This window comes from Haliotis cracherodii, unplaced genomic scaffold (assembly GCF_022045235.1).
Source record: "Haliotis cracherodii isolate W230 unplaced genomic scaffold, xgHalCrac1.p SCAF_1, whole genome shotgun sequence".
Lineage (NCBI taxonomy): Eukaryota > Metazoa > Mollusca > Gastropoda > Lepetellida > Haliotidae > Haliotis > Haliotis cracherodii.
Window position 1 is genome coordinate 56,651,507 of NW_027266264.1, and position 20,407 is coordinate 56,671,913.

At 41.4% G+C, this 20,407-nt stretch overlaps 1 protein-coding gene across 1 annotated transcript in view; it reads right to left on the reverse strand.

Moving 5' to 3' along the window:
• The window catches only part of LOC139479639 (laminin subunit beta-1-like), a 91,707-nt gene that overhangs the window by 23,183 nt on the left and 48,117 nt on the right, over positions 1-20,407 (reverse strand). The window contains exons 32-42 of the mRNA XM_071262483.1: positions 19,689-19,869; positions 16,123-16,267; positions 12,582-12,826; positions 11,031-11,156; positions 8,825-8,998; positions 6,653-7,094; positions 5,661-5,799; positions 4,768-5,184; positions 2,925-3,085; positions 2,076-2,214; positions 391-531 (exon numbers count right to left, since the gene is read on the reverse strand). Coding sequence (XP_071118584.1) covers positions 391-531; positions 2,076-2,214; positions 2,925-3,085; positions 4,768-5,184; positions 5,661-5,799; positions 6,653-7,094; positions 8,825-8,998; positions 11,031-11,156; positions 12,582-12,826; positions 16,123-16,267; positions 19,689-19,869 — 2,310 coding nt within the window. The remainder of the gene's footprint in view (positions 1-390; positions 532-2,075; positions 2,215-2,924; positions 3,086-4,767; positions 5,185-5,660; positions 5,800-6,652; positions 7,095-8,824; positions 8,999-11,030; positions 11,157-12,581; positions 12,827-16,122; positions 16,268-19,688; positions 19,870-20,407) is intronic.

The following is a 20,407-nucleotide window of genomic DNA, read 5'->3' on the forward strand; positions in this document are numbered from 1 at the left end:
TAGAGACTGACTGGCGATTACAGGATATCAAGGACAATACTCAATGATGTTAGAGACTGACTGGAGATTACAGGATATCAAGGGCAATACTCACTGATGTTAGAGGCTGACTGGAGATTACAGGATATCAAGGCAATACTCACTGATGTTAGAGGCTGACTGGAGATTACAGGATATCAAGGGCAATACTCACTGATGTTAGAGACTGACAGGAGATTACAGGATATCAAGGCAATACTCACTGATGTTAGAGTCTGACAGGAGATTACAGGATATCAAGGCAATACTCACTGATGTTAGAGGCTGACAGGAGATTACAGGATATCAAGGCAATACTCACTGATGTTAGAGACTGACAGGAGATTACAGGATATCAAGGACAATACTCACTGATGCAGGGTCCTTGATGTACATGAGGATACCATTGGACTTTGTGGTTACAAAATCCATGTTTATATGCGAGATGACACCCGGTGGTAAAGCCAGTTCCAGGAATGAAGAGTCTGAAGTTAACATGATGCCCGAAATTGTCTGAAAAATAAGATGTGAACATAATAATTAGTTATCTCTCATGATCGTAACTACAAATTATAACTATATCCATCTACTGTATCACCCTATCCACTACCTACAGCTTCACACATCCACTATATCATTCTATCCACTACCTACAGCTTTGCCCACCGACTATATCACCCTATCCACTACCTACAGCTTTACCCACCCACTGTATCACCCTATCCACTACCTACAGCTTCACACACCCACTATATCACCCTATCCACTACCTACAGCTTTACCCAACCACTATATCACCTTATCCACTACCTACAGCTTTGCCCACCCATTATCTCACCTTATCCACCCACTGTATCACCTTGCCCACCCACTGTATCACCTTACCCACCCACTGTATCACCTTACCCACTACCTACAGCATTATCCCACCCACTGTAACACCTTACCCACCCACTGTAACACCCTATCCACTACCTACAGCTTCACACACCCACTATATCACCCTATCCACTACCTACAGCTTTACCCACCCACTATATCACCCTATCCACTACCTACAGCTTCACACACCCACTATATCACCCTATCCACTACCTACAGCTTTACCCAACCACTATATCACCTTATCCACTACCTACAGCTTTGCCCACCCACTATATCACCTTATCCACCCACTGTATCACCTTGCCCACCCACTGTATCACCTTACCCACCCACTGTATCACCTTACCCACTACCTACAGCGTTATCCCACCCACTGTAACACCTTACCCACCCACTGTAACACCTTACCCACCCACTGTATCACCTTATCCACCCACTGTATCACCTTACCCACCCACTGTATCACCTTACCCACCCACTGTATCACCTTACCCACCCACTGTATCACCTTATCCACCCACTGTATCACCTTACCCACCCACTGTATCACCTTACCCACCCACTGTAACACCTTACCCACCCACTGTATCATCTTACCCACCCACTGTATCACCTTACCCACCCACTGTATCACCTTGCCCACCCACTGTATCACCTTACCCACTACCTACAGCGTTATCCCACCCACTGTAACACCTTACCCACCCACTGTATCACCTTACCCACCCACTGTATCACCTTGCCCACTACCTACAGCTTTACCCACCCACTGTATCACCTTGCCCACCCACTGTATCACCTTACCCACCCACTGTATAACCTTACCCACCCACTGTATCACCTTACCCACCCACTGAATCACCTTACCCACCCACTGTATCACCTTACCCACCCAATGTATCACCTTGCCCACCCACTGTAACACCTTACCCACCCACTGTATCACCTTACCCACCCACTGTATCACCTTACCCACCCACTGTATCACCTTACCCACCCACTGTATCACCTTGCCCACCCACTGTAACACCTTACCCACCCACTGTATCACCTTACCCACCCACTGTATCACCTTACCCACTACCTACAGCGTTATCCCACCCACAAACTTCACATCCCCCCCCCTCCACAAGAGACCCCCATGCATCCCACTTGTGCATGTTTGTTCTCACCGTTTGTGGACACCCACTGGGTGAGACACCTGTCTGACTGACAACGCCCTGGGTGAAGAGCCGTGTGACAACGCCGCCTCCACTTGAGTGGGTGAAGTCCTTCATACAGCCAGAGAATGTCTTGGAGAGTGTTGCGGCACTAAGTACATTGTAACAGAAAGTTTAGGATGCTGTAAATCAATCAAATTTATATTACCAGGAAAGAGATGAAATGACGGTGATTTAAAGACAGTTCAATATTAGCATTAGAATTAGAATTACCATTAGAAACCTGAATTTTCCAAAAATATGCAGCCTAAAAGAATATTGAAGACAAGTAACATTTTCTTCTTGTCACATGATATATTGTTTAATGACAAAAATTATGGTTACACTACAAGACACTAATGTTCGCATTTCTTTCTGACTATGCACCCATTCCTTCTGATTTTTCATACGGTTGAATAAAGATATAACTTAATTCAACTTCAGTGTATGCATGACCAGATTGTTTAATACCTGTATCTAAATACGTTTTGCCAGGGCTATGCTACAAATATTCCCAATCGAACAATTTGAGACATCTCCTGAGACCTACAGTGGGTACCCGGGTAGGGCTGGGTAATAGGGGGTGGGTACCTGGTTAGTAAATTTGGACTCGTCCCAGCCCTAATACAGATATCATCCAAAATCCACCCTGTTCAAAGAGACATGGTTATCTGAAAATGATAAGGGGTACCTTCCTTACGCCCTGACATGGTCCCAAGCAGTATCTGCTGAATATAGCACTATGCAGATGTGTTAGGCTGTGTTACCATGTTGAATACCAAAAATACTCTTGAAAGTCACCCCTCATGAATAATATCTCACGTGATTGAGTTGGGTCTCTTATCTGAGCCGAATGTGATGTCCAGCCCTTGCAGAGGTGTCAAGTCTACAGGATTATCAGGCACCGGGGTGACAGCTTCAATAGATCCCACTCCATCTTTGAAGATCTCAAGGGAGTTCTGGGTGCTGTGCTGAGCAACAACCTGTCAGGGAAGTCAACATATTTAATCACTTTGACGGTTCGTCCTTTCCTCACTTAGGCACATGCAACACACTCTCAACACATATACCTTAATACAACCCTACAACCTTCATACAACCCTACAACCTTCATACAACCCTACAACCTTCATACAACCCTACAACCTTCATACAACCCTACAATCTTCATACAACCCTTCAACCTTCATACAACCCTACAACCTTCATACAACCCTACAACCTTCATACAACCCTCATGTAACCCTACAACCTTCATACAACCCTACAACCTTCATACAACCCTACAACCCTCATACAACCCTATAACCCTCATGTAACCCTACAACCTTCATACAACCATCATGTAACCCTACAACCTTCATACAACCCTACAACACTCATACAGCCCTTAAACCTTCATACAACCCTACAACCTTCATACAACCCTACAACCTTCATACAACCCTACAACCTTCATACAACCCTACAACCTTCATACAGCCCTACAACCCTCATGTAACACTACAACCTTCATACATCCCTACAACCCTCATGTAACCCTACAACCTCTATACAACCTTCATACAACCCTACAACCTTCATACAACCCTACAACCTTCATACAACCCTACAACCTTCATACAACCCTCATGTAACCCTACAACCTTCATACAACCCTCATGTAACCCTACAACCTTCATACAACCCTCATGTAACCCTACAACCTTCATACAACCCTCATGTAACCCTACAACCCTCATACAATCTTCATACAACCCTACAACCCTCATACAATCTTCATACAACCCTACAACCCTCATACAACCCTACAACCTTCATACAACCCTCATGTAACCCTACAACCTTCAAACAACCCTCATGTAACCCTACAGCCCTCATGTAACCCTTATGTAACCCAACAACCACAAACGTAACCCAACAACCCTCATACAACCCTACAACATTCATACAACCCTACATCCCTCATGTAACCCTACAACCTTCATACAACCCTACAGCCTTCATGTAACCCTACAACCTTCAAGGGCGGTCGGGTAGCCTAGTGGTTAACGCGTTCGCTCGTCACGCTGTAGACCCGACGCCATAGAGCCGTAGATTCCCAACATGGGTAAAATGTGTGAAGCTCATTTCTGGTATCCCCCACTATGATATTGCTGCAATATTGCTAAAAGCGACGTAAAACCATACTCACTCACTCACTACAACCTTCATAGAACCCTACAACCCTCATGTAACCCTACAACCTTCATACAACCCACCAACCTTTATACAACCCTACCACCCTTATGTAACCCTAAAACCTTCATACAACCCTACAACCCTTATGTAACCCTACAACCCTCATGTAACCCTACAACTCTTATGTAACCCTACAACTCTTATGTAACCCTACAACCTTCATACAACCTTTATTTAAGGTACTTGTACTCATGGATGCAAATGGACATACATTTATGTCCTATTCACCAAGTAAAACACCTGTAACAACATTATCACAAATGCACCAATTCAAAGTGTTAACCAAAGTGTATAAATCTAATTGTTACGCAAATTGTTAATGATTACAAAGTAAAAGGATACACTGATGTAAATCAATAGCGTAAATTACAGACAATAATGTCAGGAAGACATCCTCGAATTTGTTTAACAGACCAAGTCTTACCTGGAACCAATCTCCTGTGTTGAATTTGTTGGTTGTCTGAATGCGGTTCTGTGGGTCACCGACAGTGCCAATTTCTAACACAATGTAGCCATTACTCAGGTAAATACCAAACGTAACAGGAACACTGTCTCTTGCAAGCAAGAACAGATATGCATTGGGGTTAAATGTCCTGAACTTGAGGGTAATATTCAGTGGGACGTCTGTGATATTCAGGAGTCCTGCATTCAGCACCAGTTGTCCGAAGCCATCGAAGCTGACCCCTGCACCCAATGTTGGGGTCGTTGGTGTGGGCGTTCGGCAACACTGAGGTGTGTTCCCAGCATTGATGGACTCTTGCCATATTTCCACATCTCCTCCATTGAATTTGACATCATACATGCAGCCTTCAAACCCAGACCGGCTACTGACTTTGCTTGTCTGAAAAATACAGTTCACATTTCAGTGGTATTAATAACTAAAACTTTATCTTATTTAGTAGGCCACATGAATCAGCAAAGCATCACATTGAAGCATTTTATTTATTTTGAATGAGAATTGTTTCATCTCACAACCATTTTTCCATCAACTGTCTGCTTGCACAATTGTATTCAAATAAATTGTCTAACAAGTTTTATTCTATATTATTTCACACCACATATATTGATTGACACAGATAACATTTGAATAGAATGGTTTCTTCAAAATAGTTCCTGAGGCAGTGAGGTAGCCTAGTGGTTAAAAGCGTTAGCTCGAGACGCTGAAGATCCAGGTTCGATTCCCGACATGGGTACAATATGTGATGCCTATTTCTTGCGTCCCCCGTCGTGGAATATTGCTAAAAGTGGCGTAAAACCATACTAACTCACTCCAAACCGTTCCTACAATAGTCAAACAATTTAACAAATTGAACATACCTGAACACCAACAGGCAGGCTTCCAAAGTAAAGTGGCGAGTTGAACGTCAATGGCTCCTTAGTTATAGGGGGGGCAGCAGCAGCAGCTACACCGCCAGTCGACACCAACGTCACTGCCAGGAACACCAAGGTGTTATACCTGTCACAGATTGTATCTTCATTAAAACATTTATCTTTGTTCCACATACTCGTATAAAGAATTAAAGTTAGCCCAGTGGTTACAATGTTTGCTTGTCAGGCTGGCATCCCTGGTTTGATTCCCAGCTCATTCTTGGTATTCTGTTATTGCCATAACACTACAGAAAGCAGCATTGATCATCTTATAATGATAATAAAACATCAAATAATATTCTTTAAAAAATCAAATCCTTCAGAATTAAGACATCTTGAGACATCACCTATTCCCTATTAGATGGTTGTTAGACTTTTAATTGTATTAGTTAAATCACAAGGACAAAAGTTTCAACATAAGCATGAATTTAAACAAACAGTAACAGAGCTGACTGACTGCAAGTGTTCATTGAGATTGTAAACAGGTATTCTATTATCATAGATTGCTATGAATAAATGAGATACCAGTATACATGAAACATTATTGGATACCATGCATTAATGGATTTTTTTAGATAGAGGCTGGAAAAGTCTGTAGCTGACTTGATTTTCTTAATTGAACATTATATTTGATCAGAAAGGCTATATAAGGGTTTCAAAACCCTAAAAACAATTGAAGATTATGATGGAGACGACAAAGCACCATAACATCAGGTCATCTAAGGTGCCACAATTCACACTAATAATGTTTCTCGATTTTGAGGACCATATCCATGCTCATGGGTTCCACCAAAGTGGTAAACATCTAACACTTGCATCACTATGGGCTTTCCTCCCACATTAACCTGACATGCCATAATATAATTGAAATATTGTTCAAAGCAATGTCATACCAAATCAATAAGGTGAGCTACAAAAACTGCTACATCATCCAGATTTACCTTGAGGCTTGCACTCGGAACCAGCAGTCATCACAAAGAGTTGCCAGGCTGGTGATGGCAGAGTTTCCAGAGGTCCAGTTGAACTGCATGTGAACCTGATTATTAACAATCTCAACACTGAGCACTTCAACTGTGGCAGTATTTTCAGAGAAGAACAGCAGGGCATTGTTAACCGTTGCAATCTTCTGGAAAGTGAACTCCACGTCCGTGTAAGGCAGCGCTACATCTTTAGAGGGGTTTGTGACAGACACGCCTGAAGACCCATTGAACTTGACAGGATAGCGGAACTTCCCTAGCAATGCCTTGGCCCGGAGCAACTTAGCTTCAATACTGACAATTCTGTTGTTGACGTCTGCTTGTTGGCCTGTCACAGTTTGTTGGTGCTGCCTGATACCCTCTATTGTTCTTGTCATGGAGTCCATGCGAGCTTCGATGTCACCGACTGCAAAATAACAACATTGAAATACTTGCAGGTCTCTTTCCTTAAATGACAACAAAACATGTCTAAAATTTGAATGATGTTTTGATGTTGAAACAAGTTATGTATATTACAGATAGCTGTAAAAGACATTCATTTAGTAACATCCAATTTTGAAAAAGCAGGTTATAAAATGTAATCAAGAAGGTGGTTTAAAGGGGAAGTGTACACGCAAAAATCACTTTCTTTCTTTTTCTAAACAAAACGCAATTTTAGAATTAGTTAGTATCTGTGTTTGAAAATATACACTCATTTTTTTCACAGTGAAAGTAGGAAGCTCACAACAGTGTGAAAGTGATATGCCGTTATGAGGCCTTCGTTTTACGAGCGAAATAGGCCTGAGTTATCCCCCTTAGATTATGACGTAATTGGTGCCAATTCAACTGGGTCCCTGTCTATTCTCAACGCAAAAGATATCAAGGACCAGTTTGCGGTAAAACAACATGGTCTACGACACACTCCGGCGCAGTGGTGACTCAGCATAACACAATTCTGGATGGCATCTGAGATGCTAGAATCACAAAACTGTACCTACACCACGTGAAGCGGCTCTAACAAAGCATGATGACGTCATAATGTTTATCAATTGGCACCAATGACGTCATATTGCAAGGGACATAAGCCATGGTGTTTTTGTTATGGAAATAGAACACTTGGTAAATGTGAAAAATATAAATTGTTTTAGTGCAAAAAATATGTGAATTAAATATGATGTTTTTATATTTTTGTCTATGACACTTCTATGTTAACACTTTTAATGTGGAAAAAGTACAAGAAAAAAAGGTTCATTTCCGTGTGAACTTGCCCTTTAAGAAAAAGCAAGTTGTGTGTTTGTTTAGTGGTTAATACATGGTATACTTCTTCCATAACATGACTGTGAGGTAGACAGGGACATTATTTTATGTTGAAATAACCACAAAGGATGTCAAACAATGAGTGAAGAAATATTAGTATTGCCTGAACAAATCAGAAGCCCTTTGGAATAGTAGTCATAAGTGACATATCCATTGTTTCAAAGAACATTTCATATTTCTTGTTTAATATTTATATTAAATTTGAGGCATAATTTTACTGACTTGGTAGTTCTTATCAGGAATGTACAAACTTCATTCACAGTAGTCTTGTCTTAAGAAATGTCTTGATTTAGTATCTAGATGATACATTGTGAACCTACACTCAAATGGACAAACATGACAAGACTGGAACCTACTGTCTCCTGGACAAACATAGTAATTCTGAAACCTTAAATCCACTGGACTAACATGACAAGACTGGAACCTACTGTCTCCTGGACAAACATGACAAGACTGGAACCTACTGTCTCCTGGACAAACATATATAATTCTGAAAACTTCAATCCACTGGACTAACATGACAAGACTGGAACCTACATTCTACTGGACAAACATGATAATTCTGAAACCTACAGTCTACTGGACAAACATGATAATTCTGAAACCTACAGTCTACTGGACAAACATGATAATTCTGAAACCTACAGTCTACTGGACAAACATGGCAACACTGGAGCCTACCGTCTAGTGGACAAACATGGTAATTCTGAAACCTACAGTCTACTGGCCAAACATGACAAGACATGAACCTACCGTCTACTGGACAAACATGAAAAGACTGTAACCCACTGTCTACAGGACAGATATGTAAAATATTTCCATACTATCTTTCGTATTTACCTTTGTTGGAAACCGAGCTCGTGAGCTGTAGACCCCTGTCATTGAGGTCTTTAATTGTATTGACACTTGTCCTCACATTAGCTAAAGTCATATTCGCCGATGACAATGAACTCTGCGTGGTTGAAGTCTTCAATATAGCCTCTTGGGCAAGGCTGGTAGCTTGATTAACTTCAGCTGAAAAATATCCCATTCATAATAAAAAATCCATTAACTATTCACATATACATGAACTTGAAATATCCCATCTTCCCGAGGCAAGAGAGAGTTAACTGACTATAAAAGTCCAGCTTTCACCCTTGCCAAATTAGGCTGGTATTATGGAGTTTTGGCTGGACTAACGAGTTTATGCATAGTGCAATTAAAATCGTGCATTTAAATCAAAATCTGGTACATAAACTGTCATGCAGATTTCGGTCAATTGCAGGATTTGCAAAGCATGTGCACTGTCAACAGATATTTGTCAAATCTTTTCATGTTTTTAATCAAGGTCCTCAGGTGATTTGATGCACTTCACGATGTAAGATCCGTTTTATCACAATATAGATCTTGATTATCGATCGGATCGTCTTGACTGGGTGCCGCAATTTTGTTTGAAGCAAATGCAAGTGATACAAAGGGTGGAATCTGATTGGTCAATAGGAGAGGCATAGAAGTGACATAACTCGTAATAGCCACTGGTGGCGATACGATCGAGCCCAGGAATTCAGCGTAGTTTGGCAAGGGTGGAAACTGGACTTTTAAAGTCAGTTAACTCTCTTGCCTTGGGAAGATGGAAATATCCTTTCAGATAAAGTAACTTTCTAGTCATGCCCCCGGGCGCACAAGAGGCCCAGTCGTCTAAGGCTCCGCGATTCGCTGTGCAGAGTTGCATCCCTTGGGCACGCCAGAAACCTATGATTGTGGGTTTGAATCCCGGTTTGCCCCAATTATGTTTCTAGGTTTGTCAGCACCACACCCATGCTCGTGAGTTTCACCAAAGTGGTAAATGTCCGAGACCTGCAATACTTTGGGCTTTCCTCCCATATTAAGCTGACACGCCGCGATAGAACTGGAATACTGTTAAAAGCGGTGTTAATCCCAACTCACTCTAGTCATGCCCCAATTAGTTTAGATACACTCAAGCCCTGTTAGTTCTGATTCCATTAATCACCTTCTGAAACATTCCTGCTGAAACAAGGGACATTTCTCCAAACCCATATGATTCATTAATTTTGTATGTATTTCAGTGGGAACTGGACTAATAGGCTTTTAGTGTATGGTCCAAACTCACCACCCCTGTTATAGATAACGTCATGTATCTACAAGTAGTGAGTGAGTTGGGTTTAACGCCACTTCGAACAGTATTCAAGTTATATCAGGGTGTGTCAACTTAATATGGAAGAAAGCCTGAAGTGATGCAGTTTGTTAACCACATTGGTGAAACCAATGAGCACTGGTATGGTGCTGACAAACCCAGAAACGGGCGGTCGGGTAGCCTAGTGGTTAAAGCGTTGGATCGTCACGCCGAAGACCCGGGTTCGATTCCCGACATGGGTTCAATGTGTGAAGCCCATTTCTGGTGTCCCCCGCCGTGATATTGCTGGAATATTGCTAAAAGCGGTGTAAAACCATACTCACTCACTACTAAAGGCCAATGATTGTTCAGCCTCCAGCTAGCACAAGTCTCAAGTACTCAGTAGAAAAACTTGCAGCCTAACTTTCAGTGCTGGATTTCTTTTATTGAGATCATACTAGCATAAAAATAGGTGATCTGTATTCCTATTATTTTATATCGGCTAAAAGTTAGATACATTCTGAAATAAAACCAAACAGAGAAGTCAACCACTGGATAATCAGAAATAAACTTTCAGCTATCCATCAGAAGTACATATATGGTAGCGCCGTGAGTATCCAGGTTAGAATTGGTCTTCGGGTTAGCACTGGTTTTCTGCAACCCATCTTGTCATAAGAGGCCACTAACAGGATTGGTATGTCAGGCTCGCACACTTGGTTGATGGTCATCGAATCCCAACTGTGTAGATCAATGCTCATGCTGTCAATCAATGGACTGTCTGTTTCAGACTCGATATTTTACAGATTGCCATCATATAGCTGGGATACTGCTGAGTGGGCTTTACACAACAAAAAATAAAACAAAAAAATAACAAAATGTATATGGTAGACAACACTGACTAAATTCAACAGCCAGCTTTGGATGAGAACTGACCTCCACTTCGAGTCTTGAGTATGTCTGCCCTGAGCTGCAGTTGTGTAAGTCTTGCATCAATGGGAAGCCATGTGGCTCTGGCAATTTGAATGCTTGTGTTGACACCTTGCAGACGGCTGTTCAAGACTAAAAACACACAAAGTTAACAATTGCATGTAAAAATTGCAAGGATCAAACCATTAAGAACTGGCAGAAGGAACCAGACAAAAAGTATTTGATGATATTGGAAAGTAAATTTACATTGTGTATTGCATTGGATTATTGACTTTTTTTCCAACCTAATTTAACTACAGTTAAATACCATTGTGTCAAAGTTAACTTGACAAACGTAAATACTTTGAATTATCCGAGGTTTGGAAACCATAGAGTGATGAATAAGGAAGGAATACCAATGGGACCAAGCTTTTACTTCGAGACAACCATAAGTTCAACACATCAAAGTTTGACACAACGGTGTTTGACTGTATTTCAGAAAGAAACAAATATCAAAGTAGATCAACAAACATGGAAAACTGTTTAACTTTTTCAATTCTTTATTTTATCTGAGCAAAAATCACTTAAGAAAACAAGTTTGTATCATTTCTTAATAAAAAAATTTTTTTTTCTATGAATCACCATCCATAACGCAAGTTTTCATTGTCAAGAATGACATGGGATTGCATGTTGCACAGGGTAGAGGATCTCACGTTTTTTGTACTGTTTCTCAGCAGAGATGGTTCAAAGCATATTTAATTAGCCATATAAGGTCAGTTCTGAGGAAGTATTGGAGACTACTTCAGGTACTGTAAGGAAGTCTCGGATACTACTTCAGTAGGTACTGTAAGGAAGTCTCGGATACTACTTCAGTAGGTACTGTAAGGAAGTCTCGGATACTACTTCAGTAGGTACTGTAAGGAAGTCTCGGATACTACTTCAGTAGGTACTGTAAGGAAGTCTCGGATACTACTTCAGTAGGTACTGTAAGGAAGTCTCGGATACTTCTCAGGAAGCTGCAAGTTGGAGCAGTTTGCCGAGATGGTGTGGAGACATTTGCCGGGAATATCTAGAGACGTCCTTAAGACCCGGCGGAGAAGGTAAAAATGTGCCTTGTGGGGAATGATTAAGGCGGTCTGGGATGCATCTTTTCAGGCCTTTTTTTTATAAGGGAATTTGAAAACCAGCCTGGTAGTGACGTTAAACAGTGAAACATCACATTTCGTCCGAAATAACTATTACTAGAACAATTTTTGTACATAAATACCAATATTATATCCAACATCCTTATTTCATAAATTTCCAGAAAAATAGTTTATATGAGCCTCACCTTGATCTCTTTCTATTCAATGACCAAAGTGATTGAATCAAACAAAACACCTAACCCTGCACAAGTCTCTAAAGCAATAATTATTTTTGATAAATAATTTCTAACTCATATAAATAATCTGAACAAGTTGTCCCCATAAAGGTCTGGTTTCCTTAGACTGTCCCCTTATCTAGACTTGCCTATTGCAAAGATAGAATTATACACAGTCTGTCAGTACAGCCTTGAAGCAAGGCTACGAAGCACCTTACCCTCAGGTTGATAGTTGATGGTGTTGATCATGGCCAGTATTTGGTCGCTCTCTGCCTTCGAGGCATTAGCTTGTGCCTCCAGATTTGCTATGGTGACACTGTTGAGATTGGCCTGTGCTTCTGCAATGGTTACCCTTGCTTCAGCAGCTGTTGTCAAGGTGGTGTTTAGGGTGAGGATCACCTTCTCAAAGTTGGTGATGGCGTTCACTGCACCCTCGCCTCTTGGTCTGACAATCTGAAATGTACTAAGGAAAGGGGTACATTCATCAATACTTGTTGAAAAAGGAACTTGGATCACTTAAAATCAGCAAAATCCAAACAAATCCATCCAAGATGGCAGAAACTTTGTTAACTTATTGAGGAAAATAATATTTGTGTCCCAGAGACTCACACATATTTGTTTTTAGGTTGGTGTGGTGTAGAAACATATTTAAAAATAATATCAACCTGTTTTCTTTTTACATTTTCTAATTTCACTTGTCAGGTATTATTGGACTTTTCACTTATTACATAAACCAATATTAATGCATACACTGAATATTTTAAAATGAGCAATATTCACATGAAGAGATGCACTTCTGCTGTCCGCTACACATTTTACTTTTTCAATGTCAACGTATTTGTAATGTTTGGCCCGACAAAACACCTGTGTTGTTCTATTCCTAACACTTTATTCTCGAACTATTCCAAACAACACTCTGGGGAACTATAACACTGTTTGTGGTTGAAGTATCAATGTCATTGCCATGAGGATGTTTGCATGTTTGCAACATGTTTCACAAAAACTTCAACTTGATCATGAAGAAATCCACAAAAGCAAAAATGCTAGTTGTCACTTTAATTTTAACATATCTAATAATTTTCATATACAAATTTCAAAGTTATTATAAAAAGCAAACTCCATTATATTGTTTAAAATTTAAATGCAGCTGTAGTGTCCCGGAGGACTCCATATACCGTATTTGACATAATAAGCGCCCAGGGCGCTCTAAAAATTAGAAATTGGGGGCTCTTATTAGAATATTATTTTGGTGAAAAAAAAACCAGAGTTGAGACATTGTAAATTTCGTGGTTTGTGCTGACAGCCTGAAATGTTTAGATACGTTTACGACAGATATATTTTTCCAGAATTTAACTGCCCATGATTAAGGGTGAATATAACTCACAAGTGCGCATTACACACGAATAAATAAGTCTTGTTCATTTGTGGAACAACTTCAACAACTCAGCATATACAGAATTGTGTCCAAGACCCTGCTTCACAAAGCTGTCAGAGTGCTATGACTGTTGTAAGCCTATGTTTAAGCATGGGAATTTCAGAAGTCACAGCACAACAATCACTTGGTGAAATGAGTCCCTGGCCTATCAGGGGACAAGACAAGAGTCTGCTACTTACTCATTGACCCTCCGGGTATCACTGTCAGAGGACAAGAGTCTGGTACTTACTCATTGACCCTCTGGGTATCTCTGTCAGAGGACAAGAGTCTGCTACTTACTCATTGAACCTCTGGGAATCACTGTCAGAGGACAAGACAAGAGTCTGCTACTTACTCATTGACCCTCTGGGTATCACTGTCAGAGGACAAGACAAGAGTCTGGTACTTACTCATTGACCATCTGGGTATCACTGTCAGAGGACAAGACAAGAGTCTGCTACTTACTCGTTGACCCTCTGAGTATCACTGTCAGAGGACAAGAGTCTGCTACTTACTCATTGACCCTCTGGGTATCACTGTCAGAGGAAAAGACAAGAGTCTGCTACTTACTCATTGACCCTCTGGGTATCACTGTCAGAGGACAAGACAAGAGTCTGCTACTTACTCATTGAACCTCTGAGTATCACTGTCAGAGGACAAGACAAGAGTCTGGTACTTACTCATTGACCATCTGGGTATCACTGTCAGAGGACAAGACAAGAGTCTGGTACTTACTCATTGACCCTCTGGGTATCACTGTCAGAGGACAAGACAAGAGTCTGCTACTTACTCATTGACCCTCTGGGTATCACTGTCAGAGGACAAGAGTCTGCTACTTACTCATTGAACCTCTGAGTATCACTGTCAGAGGACAAGACAAGAGTCTGCTACTTACTCATTGACCCTCTGGGTATCACTGTCAGAGGACAAGACAAGAGTCTGCTACTTACTCATTGAACCTCTGAGTATCACTGTCAGAGGACAAGACAAGAGTCTGGTACTTACTCATTGACCATCTGGGTATCACTGTCAGAGGACAAGACAAGAGTCTGGTACTTACTCATTGACCATCTGGGTATCACTGTCAGAGGACAAGACAAGAGTCTGCTACTTACTCATTGACCCTCTGGGTATCACTGTCAGAGGACAAGAGTCTGCTACTTACTCATTGAACCTCTGAGTATCACTGTCAGAGGACAAGACAAGAGTCTGCTATTTACTCATTGACCCTCTGGGTATCACTGTCAGAGGACAAGACAAGAGTCTGCTACTTACTCATTGACCCTCTGAGTATCACTGTCAGAGGACAAGAGTCTGCTACTTACTCATTGACCCTCTGAGTATCACTGTCAGAGGACAAGACAAGAGTCTGCTACTTACTCATTGACCCTCTGAGTATCACTGTCAGAGGACAAGACAAGAGTCTGCTACTTACTCATTGACCCTCTGGGTATCACTGTCAGAGGACAAGACAAGAGTCTGCTACTTACTCATTGAACCTCTGAGTATCACTGTCAGAGGACAAGACAAGAGTATGCTACTTACTCATTGACCCTCTGGGTATCACTGTCAGAGGACAAGACAAGAGTCTGGTACTTACTCATTGACCCTCTGAGTATCACTGTCAGAGGACAAGAGTCTGCTACTTACTCATTGACCCTCTGAGTATCACTGTCAGAGGACAAGACAAGAGTATGCTACTTACTCATTGACCCTCTGAGTATCACTGTCAGAGGACAAGAGTCTGGTACTTACTCATTGACCCTCTGAGTATCACTGTCAGAGGACAAGACAAGAGTCTGCTACTTACTCATTGACCCTCTGAGTATCACTGTCAGAGGACAAGACAAGAGTCTGGTACTTACTCATTGACCCTCTGAGTATCACTGTCAGAGGACAAGAGTCTGCTACTTACTCATTGACCCTCTGGGAATCACTGTCAGAGGACAAGACAAGAGTCTGCTACTTACTCATTGACCCTCCGGGTATCACTGTCAGAGGACAAGAGTCTGGTACTTACTCATTGACCCTCTGGGTATCACTGTCAGAGGACAAGAGTCTGCTACTTACTCATTGACCCTCTGGGTATCACTGTCAGAGGACAAGACAAGAGTCTGCTACTTACTCATTGACCCTCTGGGTATCACTGTCAGAGGACAAGACAAGAGTCTGCTACTTACTCATTGAACCTCTGGGAATCACTGTCAGAGGACAAGACAAGAGTCTGCTACTTACTCATTGAACCTCCGGGTATCACTGTCAGGGGACAAGACAAGAGTCTGCTACTTACTCATTGACCATCTGGGTATCACTGTCAGAGGACAAGACAAGAGTCTGCTACTTACTCATTGACCATCTGGGTATCAATGTCCAGTGCCTGTGCTTTACGTTCTGATTCCTTCACATTGGCATCCGTGATGGACACCTTCGCTGCAATGGCTGTCTGTACCTCCTGCAGCTTTGCGTAGCCAGTCGTCCAGTTGCCAACACCTGTCAAGTAACAAGTGAACAAAGTTGGTATAAGTCCATGGTGAACTAACTAACAACCACCCTACAGATGCTGGGGGAAGTTTAGGAAAGCTGATCAGAACCAAATGTGTGAGGACTGCGAAGGTCAAGAAACTTTCATCAGAGCAGCTAGGAACATCCGACAGCTATAACATTTGTCAGAGCAGCTAGGAACATCTGAGTGTTATTACATTTGTCAGGGCATCCAGAAACATCATAGAGTTATTACATTTGTCAGAGCAGCTAGGAACATCTGAGAGTTATAACATTTGTCAGGGCAGCTAGGAACATCTGAGAGTTATTACATGTGTCAGGGCAGCTAGGAACATCTGAGTGTTATTACATTTGTCAGAGCAGCTAGGAACATCTGAGAGTTATAACATTTGTCAGGGCAGCTAGGAACATCATAGAGTTATTACATGTGTCAGGGCAGCTAGGAACATCTGAGTGTTATTACATTTGTCAGAGCAGCTAGGAACATCTGAGAGTTATTACATTTGTCAGAGCAGCTAGGAACATCTGAGTGTTATTACATTTGTCAGAGCAGCTAGGAACATCATAGAGTTATTACATTTGTCAGAGCAGCTAGGAACATCTGAGTGTTATTACATTTGTCAGAGCAGCTAGGAACATCTGAGAGTTATTACATTTGTCAGAGCAGCTGGGGACATCTGAGAGTTATTACATTTGTCAGAGCAGCTAGAACATCTGGGTGTTATTACATTTGTCAGAGCAGCTAGGAACATCATAGAGTTATTACATTTGTCAGAGCAGCTAGGAACATCTGAGAGTTATTACATTTGTCAGGGCAGCTAGGAACATTTGAGTGTTATTACATTTGTCAGAGCAGCTAGGAACATCTGAGAGTTATTACATTTGTCAAAGCAGCTAAGAACATCTGAGAGTTATTACATTTGTAGAGCAGCAAGGAACATCTGAGAGTTATTACATTTGTCAAAGCAGCTAAGAACATCTGAGAGTTATTACATTTGTAGAGCAGCAAGGAACATCATCGAGTTATTACATTTGTCAGAGCAGCTAGGAACATCTGAGAGTTATTACATTTGTAGAGCAGCTAAGAACATCTGAGAGTTATAACATTTGTAGAGCAGCAAGGAACATCTGAGAGTTATTACATTTGTCAGAGCAGCTAGGAACATCTGAGAGTTATTACATTTGTCAGGGCAGCTAGGAACATTTGAGTGTTATTACATTTGTCAGAGCAGCTAGGAACATCTGAGAGTTATTACATTTGTCAAAGCAGCTAAGAACATCTGAGAGTTATTACATTTGTAGAGCAGCAAGGAACATCTGAGAGTTATTACATTTGTCAAAGCAGCTAAGAACATCTGAGAGTTATTACATTTGTCAGAGCAGCTAGGAACATCTGAGAGTTATTACATTTGTCAAAGCAGCTAAGAACATCTGAGAGTTATTACATTTGTAGAGCAGCAAGGAACATCTGAGAGTTATTACATTTGTCAAAGCAGCTAAGAGCATCTGAGAGTTATTACATTTGTAGAGCAGCCAGGAACATCTGAGAGTTATTACATTTGTAGAGCAGCTAGGAACATCTGAGTGTTATTACATTTGCAGAGCAGCCAGGAACATCACCGAGTTATTACATTTGTCAGAGCAGCTAGGAACATCTGAGAGTTATTACATTTGTAGAGCAGCCAGGAACATCTGAGAGTTATTACATTTGTCAGGGCAGCCAGGAACATCTGAGTGTTATTACATTTGCAGAGCAGCCAGGAACATCATCGAGTTATTACATTTGTCAGAGCAGCTAGGAACATCTGAGAGTTATTACATTTGTCAGGGCAGCTAGGAACATCTGAGAGTTATTACATTTGTCAGGGCAGCTGGGGACATCTGAGTGTTATTACATTTGTCAGGGCAGCTAGGAACATCTGAGAGTTATTACATTTGTCAGGGCAGCTGGGGACATCTGAGTGTTATTACATTTGTCAGAGCAGCTAGGAACATCTGAGTGTTATTACATTTGTCAGGGCAGCTAGGAACATCTGAGAGTTATTACATTTGTCAGGGCAGCTGGGGACATCTAAGTGTTATTACATTTGTCAGGGCAGCTGGGGACATCTAAGTGTTATTACATTTGTCAGGGCAGCTAGGAACATCTGAGAGTTATTACATTTGTCAGGGCAGCTAGGAACATCTGAGTGTTATTACATTTGTAGAGCAGCTAGGAACATCTGAGAGTTATTACATTTGTCAGGGCAGCTAAGAACATCTGAGTGTTATTACATTTGTCAGAGCAGCTGGGGACATCTGAGAGTTATTACATTTGTCAGGGCAGCTAGGAACATCTGAGTGTTATTACATTTGTCAGAGCAGCTGGGAACATCTGAGAGTTATTACATTTGTCAGAACAGCTGGGGACATCTGAGAGTTATTACATTTGTCAGAGCAGCTGGGGACATCTGAGTGTTATTACATTTGTCAGAGCAGCTGGGGACATCTGAGTGTTATTACATTTGTCAGGGCAGCTAGGAACATCTGAGTGTTATTACATTTGTCAGAGCAGCTAGGAACATCTGAGTGTTATTACATTTGTCAGGGCAGCTAAGAACATCTGAGTGTTATTACATTTGTCAGAGCAGCTAGGAACATCTGAGTGTTATTACATTTGTCAGAGCAGCTGGGGACATCTGAGTGTTATTACATTTGTCAGAGCAGCTGGGGACATCTGAGAGTTATTACATTTGTCAGAGCAGCTAGGAACATCTGAGAGTTATTACATTTGTAGAGCAGCCAGGAACATCATAGAGTTATTACATTTGTCAGGGCAGCTAGGAACATCTGAGAGTTATTACATTTGTAGAGCAGCCAGGAACATCTGAGAGTTATTACATGTGTCAGAGCAGCTAGGAACATTTGAGTGTTATTACATTTGTCAGAGCAGCTGGGGACATCTGAGTGTTATTACATTTGTCAGGGCAGCTAGGAACATCTGAGAGTTATTACATTTGTCAGAGCAGCTAGGAACATCTGAGTGTTATTACATTTGTCAGAGCAGCTGGGGACATCTGAGTGTTATTACATTTGTCAGGGCAGCTAGGAACATCTGAGAGTTATTACATGTGTCAGAGCAGCTAGGAACATCTGAGTGTTATTACATTTGTAGAGCAGCAAGGAACATCTGAGAGTTATTACATTTGTCAGAGCAGCTAGGAACATCTGAGAGTTATAACATTTGTCAGAGCAGCTAGGAACACCTTAGTCTGGTCCCACTTGTCAAAAGGGTAGGGACTGAATTTCCCGATTTGCCAGTAAATATAAATGTAGGTGTGTTCAGTGTACATGTTCATTGGCATCAAGGTAAAAAGGTACTGTTTACTCGCGGAGAATGTTACATTTTGACAACTGTTTGATGACATACCTGCTGGGAGTGTCACACCTGGAAGTAATGGGGCTGCGTCGCCTGACATAATGGCCTGACATTCACTGAAGACTCTAGCAGCTGTTGTCTGGGATGCCGTAGCTTCAGTTGTGATGTTGTTCACACCATCCTTGGCTTCTAATATGACTGCATTGTTTGCCTCTGCTTGTTGTTTTGATGCCTGGAGTTCCCACACAAAGACTATGATCAATACAGGATCGTTTCCAGCTTCAGCTCAGAAGAATTTTATTATCTGTGTCTTTAACACTCTAATTCTCTGCATTTTGCTGTGCAGGGTTATGTTCCTTGGATGTGTCAGGATTCTTGGTTTTATTGGTTTGAATCCTGATTATAGCCTTCGGATTGTCGGCACCATATACGAGGGGCGTTCTTTAAGTTTTGCAACTTCAATATAAGACCAAGTCTGTACAGTTAAATCACCCACCCTAGCTCCCAGTGACTATTTCCTGTTCCAGCAAATGAAATCAGCCCTACGTGGAAGACGCTTCCAGGATGACGAGGACATAAATGCTGCCACAGAGGCGTGGTTAGAGGGCCAATATGTGCATTTCTATAAAAGTGGTAATAAAAGCTTGAAGGTCAAATGGAAGAGTGTATTGAGGTGAATGGAGATTATATTGAAAAATAAAAATGCAAAAGATATTCTGCAACTTGGTCTTGTATTGAAGTTGCAAAACTTATTGAAAGCCCTGTGTAAA